Raw genomic sequence first — 18601 nt, 5'->3', positions numbered from 1 at the left:
ATATGAACTCATGCATCTTCCAAATCAAAAAATAAAAAATTATTTAGCTATAAAAAAGATATACCTTGATGTTTTTGATCTCTGATAATTCCCCAAAAAAGATATATCTCTGTACATCTCTTAATTGATTTTAGGGTTGAGATTTATAGCCATCCCAAAAAAACACCAAGCGGGAATAATCCCCGCCCAACATAATTTTGTTTTGATTTTCATCCCGCTCAAAAATTGTTTGGCCTCAAATCGAAAGTTTTTTGACCGAGATTATTACCGCTTGATATTCTTCTTCCGTTACTTCTCAATATAATCAACACCATCATCCTACGGCGATGCAGAAATATTTCCAAAATTATAGAACAAAACTGCAATGAATAAACCCTAATTTTCAGCCAAAATATCAGATGAGTAGAAATCTTCAGTACAGACAGAGATGGGAATGAAATATGCTAGATCTGTTTTCTTCTCTGGAGGAGAAAACTAAGTTTAGAATATCACACGTATGTTTCTTTTTTCTCTTATTTTTCAGTTGGGCATACTTTTAGTTGGGTGTCAACGGCACGAGTAAAGACTTTGGTCTTTTATTTTTAATTAGTGATCCTTGACTAGGGTTGACTTTTACCAATAAAAAACAAAAAAATTATTAAATTAATTATGAAGTATATCAAAATTATAATACAACATAAAATTGATTAAAATTATATATTAAAATTACATAAATATTTTCAGTCACTGGGATAATTTTCGGTCTCGCTCATGACTTTTAATTACATGATATTTTTCAATCGTTGAATAATTACGGAGCTTCGCACATATTATCATTGAAATTTATCTCGTATTACATGATTATAATTAAAACTTATTACTTAAATTTAATAAATATTTTCAATATTTTTATTAAATTATTTCAATATTTTTTGATCAAAAGTTGATCAAGATGGAGCAAATTTGAATAAAAATTGAAGAAGAATAATCTAAATTTCACTATTTATCAAAGTTAAAAAGTTCTATCCACATCAAATATTTAAAATCATTTAAACGTCACCAGTTAGACCAGCAATAACATTCTGAGCATATTTGCATCAGAATCCATTAAACAATCAAAACTCGACACGTAAATCATGATACATCGGAAACAATATATCCATCTTTTGAAGAAAATTGGATCGCGTTGGACGATTTCAAGTAAAATTGAAGAAATTGGAACATCATCCTTCCGAATTGAGACGGTTTCGAGTTGAGGCGGTTTGCATCAGAGTTGTGTAATTATACTAAAAAATAATAATTATAAACTTGGCGAATTCGAGGAAAATCAACAGTTCTAAGAAGAAATAACTTATGACGACAGAGAAACCCAAGATTAATTACATTATTCAATTTCGACACTTCAATTGTAACAATCTTGAGTAAAATGGAAAAAAAAATTGACAATCGAGTCGGACCGAGTTCGAGCAAAAATGAAGAAACCGGAACTTCATCCTTTCGAATTGAGTAGATTTGCGTCAAAATATAGTTACATAATCAAGACTCGACAATTCGGTTGAGAATTTGACCGAGTTGAACGAGTTCGATCAAAACAAAAGAAACTAGAACTTCATCCTTTCAAATTGAGGCGATCTGCGTCAATATTTGGTTACATAATCAAGAATCGATAATTCGGTTGAAAATTTGACCGTACTAGAACGAGTTCGAGCAAAACCGAAGAAATCGAAACTTCATCCCTTCGAATTGAGTAGATTTGTGTCAAAACTTAGTTACATAATCAAGAATCGACAATTCGGTTGAAAATTTGACCGAGTTGGAACGAGTTTGAGCAAAACCGAAGAAACCGGAACTTCAGCATTTCCAATTCAGAAGATTTGCGTCAAAACTTAGTTATATAGTAAAGAATCGACAATTCGGTTGAAAATTTGACCGAGTTGGAACGAGTTCGAGCAAAACCGAAGAAATCGAAACTTCATTATTTCGAATTCAGAAGATTTGCGTCAAAACTTAGTTACATAATCAAGAATCGAAAATTCGATTAAAAATTTGACCGAGTTGAAAATTTGCATGAGAATTGTGTAATTGTAATAAAAAACCCTTTATTAATTGCAATTTAGATATAATATGTATTTCTTGAATATAATAAATAAATATAACAAATAAAAAGGATTAAACTCAATATTTTTATCATAATTGATTGAATACCTAAAGAATTAATTTCAACTTGGACCCAAGGTAAAAAAATCAAGAAGTACATTACAAACAAAATTCAAAGTAACAATTTTATCATAATGAAAAAATCCACTCAAAATCCAGTACTGACAAATTTTATCGCGAGCAATTGTTGGGACGCTTACTGGTGTTTAACTTTTGCCTCCCCTAATTTTCCTGTAACATCATAATTAATAATCAGTACGACAAATCGATAAAATAAAGCAACAGTTTAATTCAAAAAACTTAAACTTACAAATGCATCTTCCGAATTACTGTTGTCATGTAAGTTTGCTGTCGTTAGGGAAGATTCTTTAGCTACGCCAGTAAAGACAAAAGGATCCTCAAAAGCATTCACATAAGGACCTCTTCGTTTTGGAGATTCTAAAACAATATGCCACTTCCTATCAGGCCTACTCTCATCCTTGCAATAAAAAACAGAAGTAGCTTGAGAAGAATGAATAAATGGCTCATCGGTGTCTTTTGTGTTTTCCATAAACCTTTCGAAGTTTACATAAATCTGTCTTCTAACCGGATCCACATACCATCCATTCACCTTGTCTTGGACACGAACCCAATCACAATAAAAAACATTTTGCTTGAAGGTGGTGTAATCCAGTTCTAGAATTTGTTTAACAATTCCGAAATATGGAACTTCTTCGTCCACCGTGTTCTGATCTCTGGCACTTTCTCTGAATGTGGTTGTGGCATTCATTTACACTCCACTATTCTGGGTGGACATACCTTTTTCTGTATCAGCTGTATAAAAGATATATCCATTTACTGCATATGCATTATGTGATACTGCATATCTAGATGGACCATCAACGAGCCGCTTAAAATCTGTCATGTATTTTCCCTGAAATTGTTGCGTTAGCCGTTTCATGTATTCATCAGGGTTCCTTGAATTCCTTCTTCCTCTAACATGTAATCTGTCATACTTCCTGTAATCAACATATACGATTACCACCATACTCTACAAATTTGTTTGTTCATTCAACCCTAACTAGTTCAAGTCTCAACAAGGAAGTAAGTTACTTTACTAAGAAATGATAAGAAAGTCTGAAAGTACTACTTACTTTTCCCATTCAGTATTTTCTTGAGAATGCATCAAAACCCATCTGCGTGCTTGTTCGTACTGTGGGTTAGGTATATGATATCTTTTTCCTTCAGACATATTTGGAGGGTATGGACCTTCCTGAATGTCATCGTCATTAGATATCCTTACCTTTTTCTTGTAGCACTTATCCCTACCATTCAGAATGTACTCCATACAATGTCTCAATGCGTCATCTAATACATATTGTTCTGTAATAGATCCCTCTATATAGTTTTTGTTGCACCAAAAACTTTGAATGTTCTCATCATCCTGTAGTGTAATCACAACAACAATAATAAGTCAATTTACCTCCATGAAAAACTAAACCAAAAAAATTACTCAATCAACTGAATTACCTTTCAAAAGGATACATCCATCGAGTTGTAACAGGACCCAATGTTTCTGCCTCTTCTGCCAAATGTACGACGACATGTATCATTGAAACAAAAAAAGCCGGCGGGAAATACATTTCAAAAACACATATAGACTCCACGAGACGTTGGTGCATGATGCGAAGCTCAGCAATATGAATAACCTTAGAACAAACAACTTTAAAGAACAATGACACCTGTCGAATGGCCTCAATCAATGGATGATGCCCTTTGAAACAATACATCAAAAAAACAGGTAGCAAACCCTGCATTAGGATGTGGTAGTCATGAGACTTCATGCTTTTTAACTGAAAGTCTCGCAAACATACTTTTCCTTTCCAGTTCCCGCAGTAACCAATAGGAACCTTCAGGTTACTAAGAAACATGCACACTAGTTTCCTCTCTTCTATAGACAAACGATAAGGTGCTGGAGGAATTTCTGGAGGCTTTCCGGGTCCTCTCTCCTTCAACCATAAATTCCTCTTTATTTTAAGGATTTGCAGATCCTTGCGTGCCAGAATCCCATCCTTAGTCTTATCCTTATTGTCCATTATAGTTCCAAAAAAAATCTCAGCAAAATTTTTCTCAATGTGCATTACATCCAAATTGTGTCGAACCAGCAGATCCTAGATAAACTAGGACAGTTAGTAACAACATCCATACATCAATAGTTGGAAGAAAAAAAATGACACCAAAACAAAATCAAAAGAAGTAACTTAAAAAATATCAAAGGTGAATGGTTCGTATGCCAGTTCAAAAAGCATGTGTATTGTGCCGCAATAATATACAAAGTAGGAACATTAAATAATAAGACTGTTAAATTAGTTACCTCCCAGTAAGGAAAATCAAATAAGATTGATCTTTTTGACCACGGAGTGCTTGTATCAACTGATCGCTTCTTCATATTTGGCAGAATACTTGTATCAACCGTCTGTTTCCTCTTACCTGTTGCTCGACAAGATTCAGTGCGTACACGACTCATAGTTTTCAACATTTGGACACCCGTCAAACGCCTTTTCCCAGTAGAATTTGATGTTTTTTCCATTCTACTTGTGAACTTCCCAAATCTGTTTACACACTATTCATCTTCGTCAACAATTGGGCTCCGGTCAAACGGGATGGAGCATCTCCATGTTCTTCGGTTCCATCAAATTTTGCTTTTGCATTTCTGAAGGGATGGTCAGCTGGTAAGAATCTTCTATGACCCATGTAGCTGAATTTACGTCCATTCTTTAGCCGGATTGCATATGTCTTTTCACCACATACAGGACAACCAAATATTCCCGATGTTCTACAACCAGAAACATGTCCATAGGCCGGAAAGTCATGCACACACCACATTAAGATTGCTTTCAACGTAAAGTTACTCTTTGTATGAGCATCATATGTCAACTTTCCAACAGACCATAACTCTTTCAACTCGTCGACTAACGGCTGCAAATAAACATCGATGTTATGGCCTGGTTCAGTTGGACCAGGAATCAGTAGTATCAACATTCTAAATTCTTTAGCCATGCAGTGTGATGGGGGCAGGTTTAACGGTACAAGCATAACGGGCCAACAACTATGGGGATAGTTCATTCCAAAAGGGTTAAATCCATCGGTTGGCAGTCCTAAACGCACATTTCTCTTCTCTGCAGAAAACTCAGGCCACTTGCTATCTATAAACTTCCAAAAAGGAGATTCCACGGGATGCCGCATGTGTGTGCTGCTTTCCTCTATATTACCATGGCAATTCAACAGCTCTGCTATCCATGGTATACTAAACATGCGCTGCAACCTTTCAGCAACTGAGAAATATCTTAGTTTTTTCATTGGCACTCTTTTGGCATGTGGTTTCTTCGTATCAACCGGTTTCCATCTACTTGCTTTACAATTAGGAAATTCATCCATGTCAGCATATTCCTTCCGGTAAAGAATGCAATCATTCGGGCAAGCATGTATAATTTCATACTTCAATCGAAAAGGTTCAATCATAGCCTTCGCTTTATTGGCTGTTGCCGGTAATGTATTCCCAGCAGGTAGAATCGTCTTCATAAATTGCAACAATTCAGTCAAGAATCCATCAGAACAATTATGTCTTGCTTTCATACTTAGCAATTCAATTGTTGCAGACAACTTCGTATGTTGCCCATCACAAGAAGGATATAGGGGTTGTATCGAATCTTCAATCCTCTTCTTGTAATTTATATCAGCACCTTGATCACCTTCAACATTAGCACCACTCTCTTGATTAACATCATTGGAACACTCTTCCATATCATTATCGAGGTCAATACGTCGCTGTAGGTCACTGAACATGTCGACCAGTCTCCGACCAGAATCTTCACAATGAACAACATTATTAGAAGATAAATTAGGAGCTGGATTAACATTGACAACATTTGGACGCAGCTGTTCTCCGTGATGTATCCAAATTCTGTATGGCTTATGGATACCATATTTTTGCAAATGCAAATGTATTTCCTCGAGAGAAAATTGTTTTTTTGCTGAAAAGAGCTTACATTTCGAGCATGGACAGAGGTATAATTTATCTGCCCCTCCAGTATCTTTTGCGAACCTAATAAAGGATTTAATTCCTTCCAAAAATTGAGCTGAATGTCGTGGAGCATCCATCCATTGTTTGCTTGGAGGTGTAATAGACATCACTTCAACTAAGACTAAATGACATACAGAAAAATCAACATGGTGCTAGTCAATAATCTGTAAGACAAGGATCAAATCAAATAAAAATTTGGTTATAAATTCCGCATTAAGAACACCATGGCTTTCGAATGCAGTCACTAATTCCATATACATGAGACGAACTAACAAGCCACAAAAATGTTACAATTAACTACCACTTTCTGTAAGTTGATACTCTTAACCAAAACATTAGAATAAACAGTATCAAAACAGTAGACGGAAATATGCAAAATTTCAAAACAGCTAATGTTGCTGTGGATGTGACACTTATATATATATAAAAAAAGCAAACAAAGAATGAACAAAACATAGCCTGGTGCATATCCACTAAGTCAAGTACATATTATTTCTGTTTACATTGTTTACATGAATTTACTGTTTAATGCAAACTTCTATGGCCATTTAGAGTGATTGAACTTCTATGAGCATTTGAATCCATCTAACTGAAAATTTCATATAAATTATGGGTAATTAGGCAATACCCTGCTGATTTCTAGATCAAACTTTTATCAACTGATACACAGTTACTGCCAGAAATGAGGGAGGCACTAAACCTATTAAATTATCAAAAGTGTGAAAATGTCTTGGTTAAAATGAGGCCGATATTACTGTGTGCCCAGGAGACTTTCTGTAAGCATCACAGACGACTTCTCTTACAACACAACACATTTCATTATTATAGTTCTTTCAGCGCCATCATTCACCCACATTTTAAGAAGATTTTGCTTAGTTTTTAACACTGCAGAGGATGGAGCAGGGGAGAGTATATGTGTGAGTTGAGCTTCAATGTGCAGTGACTGAAACTTAAATGCAGGGGCGGAGGCAATGATGAGTGCCAAATAATGTATATATTTATCCCTTTTTGTTGGCATTTAACTCATCTTTTGTGCATTAATTCTACATTTTATCCCATATTCTGTATTTTCATTGTTTTCAAGAATAAATATTTTTATTAATTAATTTTGCATTTTTAGGTAATAAATAAAGTTCGGATGAGTCGCGGAGCGAAAAGAGCAGAAAAGTAGTGAAAAGCCGGGAGAAATTACGCAAGGAAGCCGCGAAGAATGGTGCGCACAACCTCATTTTCTACACACAAAAGCGCCTCCGTTCTCAGCCATCAGATCATTTCTCAGAAGCATCCGACGGTCGCTCCTTCATAGAGCATCAAAATCTGAAGTCTATGCCAAGCACCACAACGCTGAAATTCCAAGCCTTCAGATTAGATGGTAGTTGAATCCAACGGTCGCTCCCTTGCTGTTCATCAAAGTTTGATATCTCCGCCTAACACTACAACACCTAACCCCATCTAGAGCCGTTAACTTCGTTGTATCAAAATATCTGACGGTCGCTACCAACCTCATCAGTAGGAACCATCCGATCTACCTACCATCTTCGCATCCCACGGCTAAGCGTCGCAGATCATCAAACTCGATACACTCGCCTCACACCCTAGCGACCGAGCACCTACACCTCACCCAAACGCACCCTTCTCCCAAACCATCGAGCCACTTTCTTCTCCACCTTACCCCTCTGCAGAACCATCACCCTGCAACTGCCGCACCACCATCATCACCACCAACTCCACTGCCACCACCACACCTCCACCATCATCACCCTATCCATCAAAGCAACCAATACCATCTGTTCCCTTCTCCTTAGCCACCTATTTTCTCAATTTTTGCACGTTCTCTATCAGAAACCCTAGGCGTGCAAAATTGGTAAATTAGGTTGAGCTAGAGTGAAATTGAAGGAATGGAGTGATACAGGAGAGTCAGAGAAAGGATGGGTCGACATCACAATGGAGAAATTGTGCCATAAAATTAGGTAATTTGAAAAAACCTAATTCAACTGACTTTTGGGGGAATTAGGTAATTTAGGGAATTTGGGTCTGTGACTATAAATAGCACTATGGGTTGTGTTAAAAACCATGTTTGGACTAGCCTACATCCAGGACTCTCATGTCCTGTTAATTTTCAGTTTACAGCTCAATTTCAATTTCATGTTCATTATGTTCTGTTAATGTTATTTTCTTTTTCAATTAGCTGCTTTGTTTGATGTTCATTGTTCCATGTTTTAAATCATTGTTTGTTAGTGTTTCTGTTAAATGTTTATTGTTAGTTTCAGTTATGTTCATGTTAGTTGTGTTAGTCTCCTGTTAGTTCAGTTTCAAGTTCATGTTAGTCTCCTGTCAGTTCACTTATTGTTTTCAGCTCATTGTTGTTGTCATGTTAGTATCCTGTTAAATGTATCTTGTTATGTGCTTGTTTAATTTCATGTTTTGATTCCCATTTCATTCCTGTTGATGTTTGTTACATGTTCACTGTTGTGTTTAATGTGCTGTTACATTTGAAGGAATGCTAGGCTAGATACATCTGTGAAGCTTTGAACTAATTGTGCAATGGAAGAAATCAGTGCTTATAGCAAGCTGATTTTCTTGCCATTCCTTGTGTATGCTTGTATGCAATGTGCTGATTGAGCATTGGGAGAAACTAGTGCTCATAGCAAGCTAGTTTTCTTCCCATTCTATTTGTTTGCCTGTATTCTGCCTAGCCTTGCTTCATTTCAGTTTCACCATCATCCTTGCCCTTGGCTTAGGCCTTGGTTCATCTTGTGTTGTTTTCTGTTGCTTTTGCTTTGTTTTGATTTTGTTCACTGTTTTGCTGCTATTTGTTTTGTTGTCACTTGCCTTGCAGTTGTCTGCAGCTGCTGCTGCAACTCTGTTGCTGCTGCTGTTGTGCACTGCCTTTTTCTGCTACATTGCTGCCTCTCTCTGCAGCTGCTGTGCAGCACTTGTGCTGTATTGCTTTGCTTCCACTGCTGCTACTGGTGCCTGCTGCTGCTTGCTGTTGCATACCACTGCTGCTTTCCTCTGCAGCTGTTGCTGCCAAGCCAAAGACTGCTGCTTCAACTGAGCCCAAGTTCAATTCAGTGAAGTCCAAAGGCCTAGTTCAATAGCCAAGCCCGATTCAGTCAACTGTGGGCTTAACCAAAGCCCAGTTGTTTAAGACCAAAGCCCAAATTCATTAAGGCCCAATCCAATTCAGGCTTAATCAAAAGCCTAAGTTTAAGGCCTAAGCCCATTTGCACTTCAAAGACCAAACTGAGCCCAAGCTCAGTTCATTTTATTGTGAACAAACCCATTAGTATTCAAAGCCCAATTTAAGCCAAAAGGCTTCTAAGCCCAAAGCAAATTTAGGAACCCAATTAGCTAGAACACTTCCAAAACACACCCGATCTCTGTGGATCGACCCGTACTTGCACGAGCTACAACCGACGACCGTGCACTTGCGGTATTACTGTAGGCCCCCGTTTTTATCACGCTTCATTTTATACACCCTTTCGAGGCCTACCAGGCAATGTAGTGCAAGGGTGTGCAAATACAACAAATCCTTTTTTTGCTAGTCTTTTTTTTGTACTGTGTGTATATTTTTCTTGCACCCCCTCTCTTAAGAACCTAGCTTCGCCCCTTCTTAAATGGGTAATTCAATGTTTGAGATGAACTTGATATTGCAGTGACAGTATCAGCTCCATCACTCAGCCACAACACTGTAATCCTTAAACTATTCGGTTTTATAATACAACAAATCACTATTATAAATGTATAAGCATGTTAAATTAGTAAAAGTAACCCCAAAAAAGTGCAGATTATCATTGAAAGTGAGATCAGATCATTAAATTTGACAATTTCTGAACAACCATATTTATTGATATAACAAATAGAAAAAACCAAACAATACATTGCAATTCAGTAAAAATTACACAAGATCAGCATAATTCAACCCATTAAATCATGTTTAATTGGTTCTAAAAACCAAACCCATATTAAATTCGATCAAATCAACATGAATAGACTCCCCCCCAAACCAATTTTCTCATAAAAAAACCAGTCCTGTGAGGGTTTACCTATACAAAATCAGTGTTCATAATATAGATTTGAAAACCACTTTCAAGCAATAAAACTAATCAAAATCATTCCTTCCCAATTTCTACCTTAACCAATTTATGGAGCTGTATGATGTTTCACAATAGTTTACCCAAGATTGTATCCAAGTCTCCATCTAATGCCAACCACTAGCAAACACTAAGCTATCCAGAACTGAGTCCCAATCAGTAAAATTCTAAAAATTAGAAAAAATGGCTTTGATGACTGATGGGATAGTTGAAAAAAAAAAGTGATGTTTCCATTCTAAAGCTAATTTGAGTGACCAGGGAGTTAGAACACGAGTTAGGGGCATTACGATCACCTGATGGCTTGTTTTAATTGGAGTTTCTATCATGCACCAAAGTAATTATTTGTAAGAGATTATCAAGTTCATAAACTCCAAGTACATGATTACATCTTACAATTAAAAAATCATAATTTTTTTTTTGTCACAGATCTACCAATCCCAACAAACTTCCAGTTGTAGGATGTCAATAACTTGTAAAGCTAAAACGTAAATTAGTAGGATTCTTAGGATAGATTTGAAAGCCCAATTTTCTGATTAACCAGACAGAATCTTAAGAAAAAAAAACAAAAAAAAAACAGAATCAAAGATGAAAAGGGATTTGAAACATACTTTAATTTGATATCTTCTTCTTCTCCGATCTCCTCTTAAGTTTGTCTAGCAAAATAACAGAGAGAAGGGTTTGAAGAAGTGAATTCAGAAACCAATTTCATTCAATCAAACTAATTAAAATCATTCCTTCCCAATTTCTACCTTAACCAATTTATCAAATCAAAATCTTTGGATGTGTAAATTGAGTCACCAAAATCAACTTTTTAGGGACCAAAGCAAAACCCAGATACAAAAATGACAAGGATTTGAAACTTACTCGATACCGTCTTCTTCTTCTTCTTCTTATGAGTTAGAGCTTCGGTAGTTAGGTATTCGGAGGGAAAAACAGACGGCGGTGAAGAGATAACTCGGAACTTACCTTTTTTTTTTTTTTTCTTTTTTTTTCCTAATAAGAAGGGTGTTAACTCTTTTGCTAGTAAGGAACTGCTACGGCTCCATAGACTTATGGCAAGTAAGCCGGTGTCTATGCTAAGCCATTGGTTAGCTATTTTTGTGGTGCGTAACGGAATATTACTAGGGGCGTATTTAAACATTGATAATTGACAAATTTATTATGTGATATAATGGTCCGTAAAAAATCACGGACATACAAATTTATCACATTTTAAAATAACAATTTTTTTGTGTTGAATGATGGGTCCCACTATTTTCATATCATATGACATTATTTGTTTGTGATATCCCAATCACGCAATTAATCTGTCATTTAAAAACGTTATTTATGGCCCCTTCTGGACTAGTGAATTCAAATAAACAGTTACACAATGAAATCACTCAAGACTTGCAAAATTTGACCAAAAAGATAGCTCATGCAGTTCAACGAATGCCAAGATTTGCAGAATATCCGGAAGAAAATGAAGTTACGCAACTGTTGACTGATGAAGAAATAATTGAGAGTGTTACGAGAAGAGATAAAGATGGGAAAGAAGATGATGAAGGTTCTACGAAAGATCCCCCTTCACGAAACGAGGTTGTTAAAATGGCAATTACATTAAATAATTTCTTGCTGAATTGTGAGAAAACAACACCAGAAATGCTTACGATAATAAGGAAAATTAGGGATGGAATTAAATGCGACAAAAACAGAAGAGTATTGAGTCATTTTCCAAAAAATCTCCATAAGTCATACTGAATAAATATAATGAATTATTAATTTACAAGAAAGAAAACAAAAGCAAAAAGAAAAGAAAGAAAGAAATGAAATGAAGGAATCATTGGAAAAAGAAAGAAGAAGAAAAGATTATGAAAAGAAGAAAAAGGAATGAACAAAATACTTCGCAGAGGCAATCTAGCATGTTATTATAATTTAAGTAAATATCCATATCGCTATGACTATACTATTGCTATGTTGTACATGCTAACAATGTAGGAACAAGATCCAAGGAAATAAAGCGATGCAATGCACGAGCTAGAGTTGAACGAGGACATGCATGAAGCGAATTTGGAGCAAAAGAGAAATCGATGGGGCAAAAGAAAGCGAGCATGCAAAGAGCCATGAACGAGCAAAGATCAATGGATGATCGAATAACCAAAACCATGCGATGAGGAATCAAAACAACACGAAGCGAGATCAACGCTTTCATGATTTAATGAGTTAAGTAATACGCATATACTCTATACATTTAATTTTATCAACTCTAGGTAAGCATATTATTCGTGTTCATTCGTTGTATAAGCATTGTATAAGAATTTTCGTCACATCCATCCATTCATCATATATATTTATCGCACACACTACATACTTCGTCTACTTCAAGGAATGATTCTTCTTACTTCGCGTATATAATTCGCAAAAGGACAAGGGCAAATGATCAAGAATGGTTACTTCGTGTACTTCGGAATTCTTATTATTCATACTTTATATTTATCTCCACGAATAATTCTTGAAGATAATTAATAAAAGATACTTTTTAAAAGGATACTTCGCATACTTCATACTTCGTACTTCTTATACTTCATACTTCGTATATTTCAAGTAATAATGTATACTTCGCACAACAAGGCTTCGGAACTTCGCAAAAAAATAAGAGGAAAGTATATACTTTTCAAGTTAATATTCTTTCGCTCGTTCCTTCGTCAACAAAGATCAACAACTACTTCAACACCACACGTCTCGCTCCAACAACTACACCAAAAAGGATTTTTTCTTAAGGATCGTCCTTCAAGCAATACTCAAGGAAAAAAAGGCAAAATGTAGATACCAAAAACCACACTCGACGCGTGGCGCAATCCAAGAGCAAGAGTAACTTAGCAATAGAGGATTGTGTAATATCTTAGCTTATTTTCTTTAATTTATAAGTAAAGGATATTTTTGTAAATTCATTTTCTACTCTCTAGTACTTAAGAAAATATCTAAGAGAGAGAAAGGGATCATATTTTATTTTCTCTAACTTCATCTTCATCCCAAAAACTAGATCTAGAGCTCAAAAACTCATTAATGGAGTTTCATGTAAACACGATAGATTATAGTGAAGAACCATGGATGTAGATCCCATTATGGATCGAACCATGTAAAATTTGTGTGTCTCTTTTACATTTTAGTACTTTCAATTATCATTTTGATGATAAATTTGTTAGATCTATAAATTGTTCTATGAGTTTGAAGTTGAAATGAGTCAAGAACATGGGATACAACATTTGGGTGTAGCTATGGATTATCCGTAGTTACATAACTGATCAAAAAAACATAAAAAATAAAGGAGAATACGTAAATATCCTCACTCCACGTAAATATAAACTAAAAAAAATAAAAAATAAAATCCTTAGTCTCCATCAAAACAACAAATGGAAGCAGCAACACTAGGTCATGGTTTTATTTTTCTACTTAACCGACTCAGGCATGAACCGGTAGATCCCTTTTCTAGTTTCATAGTGTAACGGACGGACAACATAGTTAGTTTCAAATTTAGCACTTAACTAGAGAGTGTGATTTGATTTGAAAAGTTCAATGTGGAATGTCCCTTCAGATCTTCAGGTTTTTAATTTTTGGTAAAATGCCCATGAGTTGACCTTTTTTGTCCCGTTTTTTCAAAAAAACAGCTAATGGACGTTACATGACATGTGGCACTAAATATGCCATGTCAAATGACATTCTAACCCCTAAATCAGCTGAATCGGCCTGCATTGGAACTATGACTCAGGATGAACTCAGGTCATGAGTGACAACACGTTATCTACACGTGCAAACTTCAGTAACGGTCGGCTGACACGTGTCACTATGTTGTAATAAACAATCAATGGCCCAGATTTAATCCCCTTTTGTAACGGTCATATTCTCTTTCAGCATGTATAAAAACCAATTATCAGACCTAAATTCACCCAAATCATCAAAAAGAAACCAACTACACACATAGTCATGAGCAAAAATCTGATACATTCTCCTAGTAGTAGTAGAAACAACAACAGCAAGGCTAGTGAAGAGAACCAACCAAATCTATGTTCAATCTGTGATGTAGGAAGCCATGAATTAAAGGTTTGTCCTTGGATGTATTCTAGGTGTAAACATATACCTTGTAATGGCATAAGACAATTACTTAGATCAAAGACAACTGAAACAGAAGGTGAAATGTTCTTCAAGTGCTCAAATCCTACATGCACATACTTTGAATGGTTTGCTTTAGCCATTGATATGTAGTCAGATGTGCTGATATAAAGCTGCCATTTAAGATTTGTTGCTGTGCTTGTGGGGAAGTTGGTCGGAACAACAAATCTCTTCAAATTAATTTCTTCTTTGTCTATGTGAGGGAATTCTACTGTCATCTTACTAATGTGAACATACACACTGATGTTCCTATAGGGATAATGAACATATCCCCTGCAACAGAACAACAATTTCCCAAATTAGTCTAATTGAAATACCAAATACAAATTAAAACTAGGGAATTTGAAACTGCAATTCCAAAATTCAACAAATTAAAACTCAAATTACAAACCCCAATCAAAAAATTGAAACCCTAATTAAATCAAATACCCAAATTAAAGCCCTAATAACATAACATCTTCAAATTCAAACCCTAATTACATATAAAATGGACAAAATATTTAAAAACAGAATCTGATACTATATTTTTTTCGTCGGGATTATTGATTTTGTTTTTAAACAATAAAACAAAAGAAAAACCCTCACAACACCCATCATAGATTTGATTCCCTTTTCAAACAAATAAAACCAAACAAATCTAAACAAATATAAAAGAAACATATCTAAACAAAAGAAAACAAAGTTAGGGTTTATGAAAAAAACTTACGGCTTAATCGATTTCGCCTTCTCCTTCTCCTTTTTGCTCTTCATCTTTACGTTTACAGAAATAGAGATCTAAATACCCTAATTACAAGTAAGAAGAAAAAATCTTCGATGACTTTGTCCGCATGCTCTCCACGTATGTTCCTATATACACGTGTTGGATGATGAAATATGTGCACACAATTTGCCCCTTTTCTTCGGGCTTGAGTATTTAGTGGGAGCATTGAAGAAAACAGTCGTTACATATTCTTCCTCTTTCCTAATAACTTCTCCTAGAGACTTGGGCATGTTTCGTATTCGTGCATTAACTGCTCATTTAATGGGCACGTTTCCCATTCCTCCCTTAGCTTCCTTCTCTTTCTTTCGAGTATATTAAGGAAGGGGGGAAAATTAATTTCATTCTCCTTCGAAATTAATTTCATTCTCTGTCATTCTTTGTTCTTCAGCCATTAAATTCTGTATATCTTTGTTCTTCAGTCATTCAATTCTCTGTCTTAGCATTTATCACGCTCCCTTCATTGTTTCTAGTTTGTTTCGTTATCTGTCAGTCTTCATTCTTTGTTCTTCGACCATTAAATCCTCTGTCTTAGCATTAATCACGCTCCCTTTTCTTTGTTCCTTTTGTTTTAAGCTGTGTCGGTTGTAAGTTTGCTGCTGTTGATCGTTTTGTAGCCTCCCATTTTTGCTGCTGTCGTCCTTGTTTGTGATGAAGAACCCTTTTCTAATGCTTCTACTGCCGACGATATCTATGCCCCATTTTGCGAATGGCCACGGGCTATCTACAGAATTTAACATTGTTGCTGGCGCGTGTATATTTTTGGCGAAACGCTGACATTCTTCGCATCGTCGGGACATTCTTGCGGCATCCTGTATCATCGTGGGCCAGTAATGTCCTTGCGTTTTGGCTTTTTCGGCTAGTGATCTCATACCGCTATGATTCCCTGCATCCCCATAATGGATTTCTTGTACAGGACCCCATCCCGAAGATCATATCTTCCTGCTTTGGAGAGTATTTTCCTAGCCTGTTTATGGTCCGCGGGTAAACTTCCCTTTTCGAGAAACGCATGGATCACCGTTCTCCAATCATCTTCGTTGCTGAAGTCTTCGTCTTGATTTGCTCTTGACAGGATATCTTCTTCGTCAAAATCGTTATGGATGTCCTCTCCTACCTGGTCTTCGGTATTTTCTTCCACTGTATCTTGATTGGTAGCGAAGGAGAATTGAGGTGTAATCGAAGGCTCGTATACCCTTGTTATTTTAATAGCTTCGATGCTTTCGTCCTTCAGCATGGATGATATATATGCCAGGGCATCTGCGTGTCTGAGATCCCTTCTGCATAAGTGCCGGAACTTGATGTTCGGAATTTGTGACGCCAATGTTTGGACCAAGGCCATGTAAGCTGAGAGGGTGTCATCGTACACGTTGTACTCGAGCCCTATTTGCCGTATGATAAGCTGTGAATCACTTGTTATTCTTACGTCGGCTACTCCCATCTCTATTATTATTCGGAGGGCATGTACGACTGCCTCGTATTCGATGATGTTGTTGGTATGCTCTTTGAATTCTAACCTGAGTGCCTGTACAATCATTTCTCCGGTTGGGGTGGTGATGACAATGCCTATTCCTGCTCCTTCCTTATTTTTGGAACCGTCGACGAAGACTTCCCATTGTCTTTGACTCGAGGGTTCGAGGATATCCATTGGATCCTTGCTTTCTTCCTCGGCTTCTGGTATTCCCTTAATTTCATCGTCGTTGTCCAGGGGAAGGTATGCTAAGAAATCCGCCAAAACTTGGGATTTTCGAGAATGTTGAATTTCATGAATGATGTTGAATTGGTACAGGTGGGTGTTCCACTTGGCTATTCTGCCCACTTTTCCAGCGTTTTTGAGGACTGCTTCCAGTGGTGCTTTGCATGGGACCTGGACGAAGTGAGTTAGGAAGTAGGTTCACAACTTTTGAGTAGCCCATACAAATGCTAGGATAAGCTGTTCGATCTTTGTGTAGTTCCTTTCCGCAGAATTGAGGGTCTTACTGACGTAATAGATAGGTTGTTCTATCTTCGTATTGGTTTTGACCAACACTGCGCTGACTGCGTCTTCGGTTGCTGTTATGTATAATGCCAAAACCTCATCAGTATCCGACTTCTGCAGGATCGGAATCGAAGCTAGGTGTTCTTTGATTTTTTGGAAGGCTTCTTCGCATTCTGCGGTCCATTCAAACTTGCTCCCTTTTTTGAGAATATTGAAGAAATGTCTGCATTTGTCCGAAGATCGGGAAATAAATCTGCCCAAGGCTTCTATGGACCCATTGTGCTTCTGAACTTCTTTTCAATTCTTTGGGGATGGCATTTCTACTATGGCCTGAATCTTCACTGGGTCTACCTCGATGCCCCTTTTTGTTACCAAATACCCGAGGAATTTCCCTGAGGTGACACCGAAAGTACATTTCTCTGGATTTACTTTCATGCGGTGTTTCCTCATTGCTTCGAAGATGTCTCTCAGATCCTTGTGGTGATCTTTGCACAGCTTGCTTTTGACGAGCATATCGTCAACGTAGACTTCTAAGGTGCTTCCGATCCATGGCCTGAAAATAGCATCGACCATTCTTTGGTATGTTGCACCTGCGTTTCGAAGTCCGAAAGGCATTCTAGTGTAGCAATAAAGACCATGTGGTGTGTAGAACGCTGTGTGTGGCTGATCCTCTTCTGCCAGGGCCACTTGGTTGTAGCCAGAATGTCCATCCATGAATGACAGTTCTTCATATCCTTCTACTGCTTCTACCAGCTGGTCTATGCTTGGCAATGGATCGCTATCCTTTGGACATGCTTTGTTGAGGTTAGTGAAATCGATGCATATCCTAACCCCCCCATTTTTCTTAGGAACGACGACCATATTGGAGATCCACGTAGGGTACTTGACCTCCTTGATGAAACCCGCGTCTAGTAGTTTTCGAAGTTCTTTTTCCACTGCCTTATGATATTCCGGCGCGACTTTTCTTATTTTCTGTCTGAAAGGTGGCGTGCCTGGTTTGATGTGCAGCTCATGTTGGATTATTTTTGGGTCAATCCCAGGCATATCTCCTAATTTCCAGGCGAATACATCTGCGTATTCTTTAAGTAACTTGGTCAGGGAATCTTCTCTCTTTTCGTCCATTATGGTCCCTACTTTGATCATCTTCGGGTTTTCCTCCGTTCCTATCACTACAAGAAAATGAGTGTATTACAACATATAAATTGTGTGGCAAGAACCACATTTTGATGTAGCAAAATGTTTTTGCCTCACCAAAATCTTATGCCACACCGTGTGGAAACAAGCTTTGTGACAAAAAGTTGTTGTCACACCTATTGGATAATGTGGCAGAACATGGGATTTTTGCCACAGTAGTTGGTGTGGAATAATGTGAGGCAAAATATTTTTTTCGTTTTCACTTAATTTAATTTTATTGATTGATTATT

The 18601-nt window shown here is 36.8% G+C and overlaps 1 protein-coding gene across 1 annotated transcript; it reads right to left on the bottom strand.

Moving 5' to 3' along the window:
• Positions 1–4731: 4731 nt before the first annotated feature.
• Positions 4732–6306, bottom strand: LOC113340527. Its single transcript, XM_026585661.1, has one exon. The coding sequence runs from the start codon at positions 6304–6306 to the stop codon at positions 4732–4734; it is 1575 nt and encodes a 524-aa protein (XP_026441446.1).
• Between the last annotated feature and the right edge of the window lie 12295 nt (positions 6307–18601).

Source organism: Papaver somniferum, unplaced genomic scaffold (assembly GCF_003573695.1).
Source record: "Papaver somniferum cultivar HN1 unplaced genomic scaffold, ASM357369v1 unplaced-scaffold_22, whole genome shotgun sequence".
Classification (NCBI taxonomy): domain Eukaryota; kingdom Viridiplantae; phylum Streptophyta; class Magnoliopsida; order Ranunculales; family Papaveraceae; genus Papaver; species Papaver somniferum.
The sequence above is the reverse complement of the archived record's forward strand: the minus strand, read 5'-3'. Positions and strand labels throughout refer to the sequence as shown.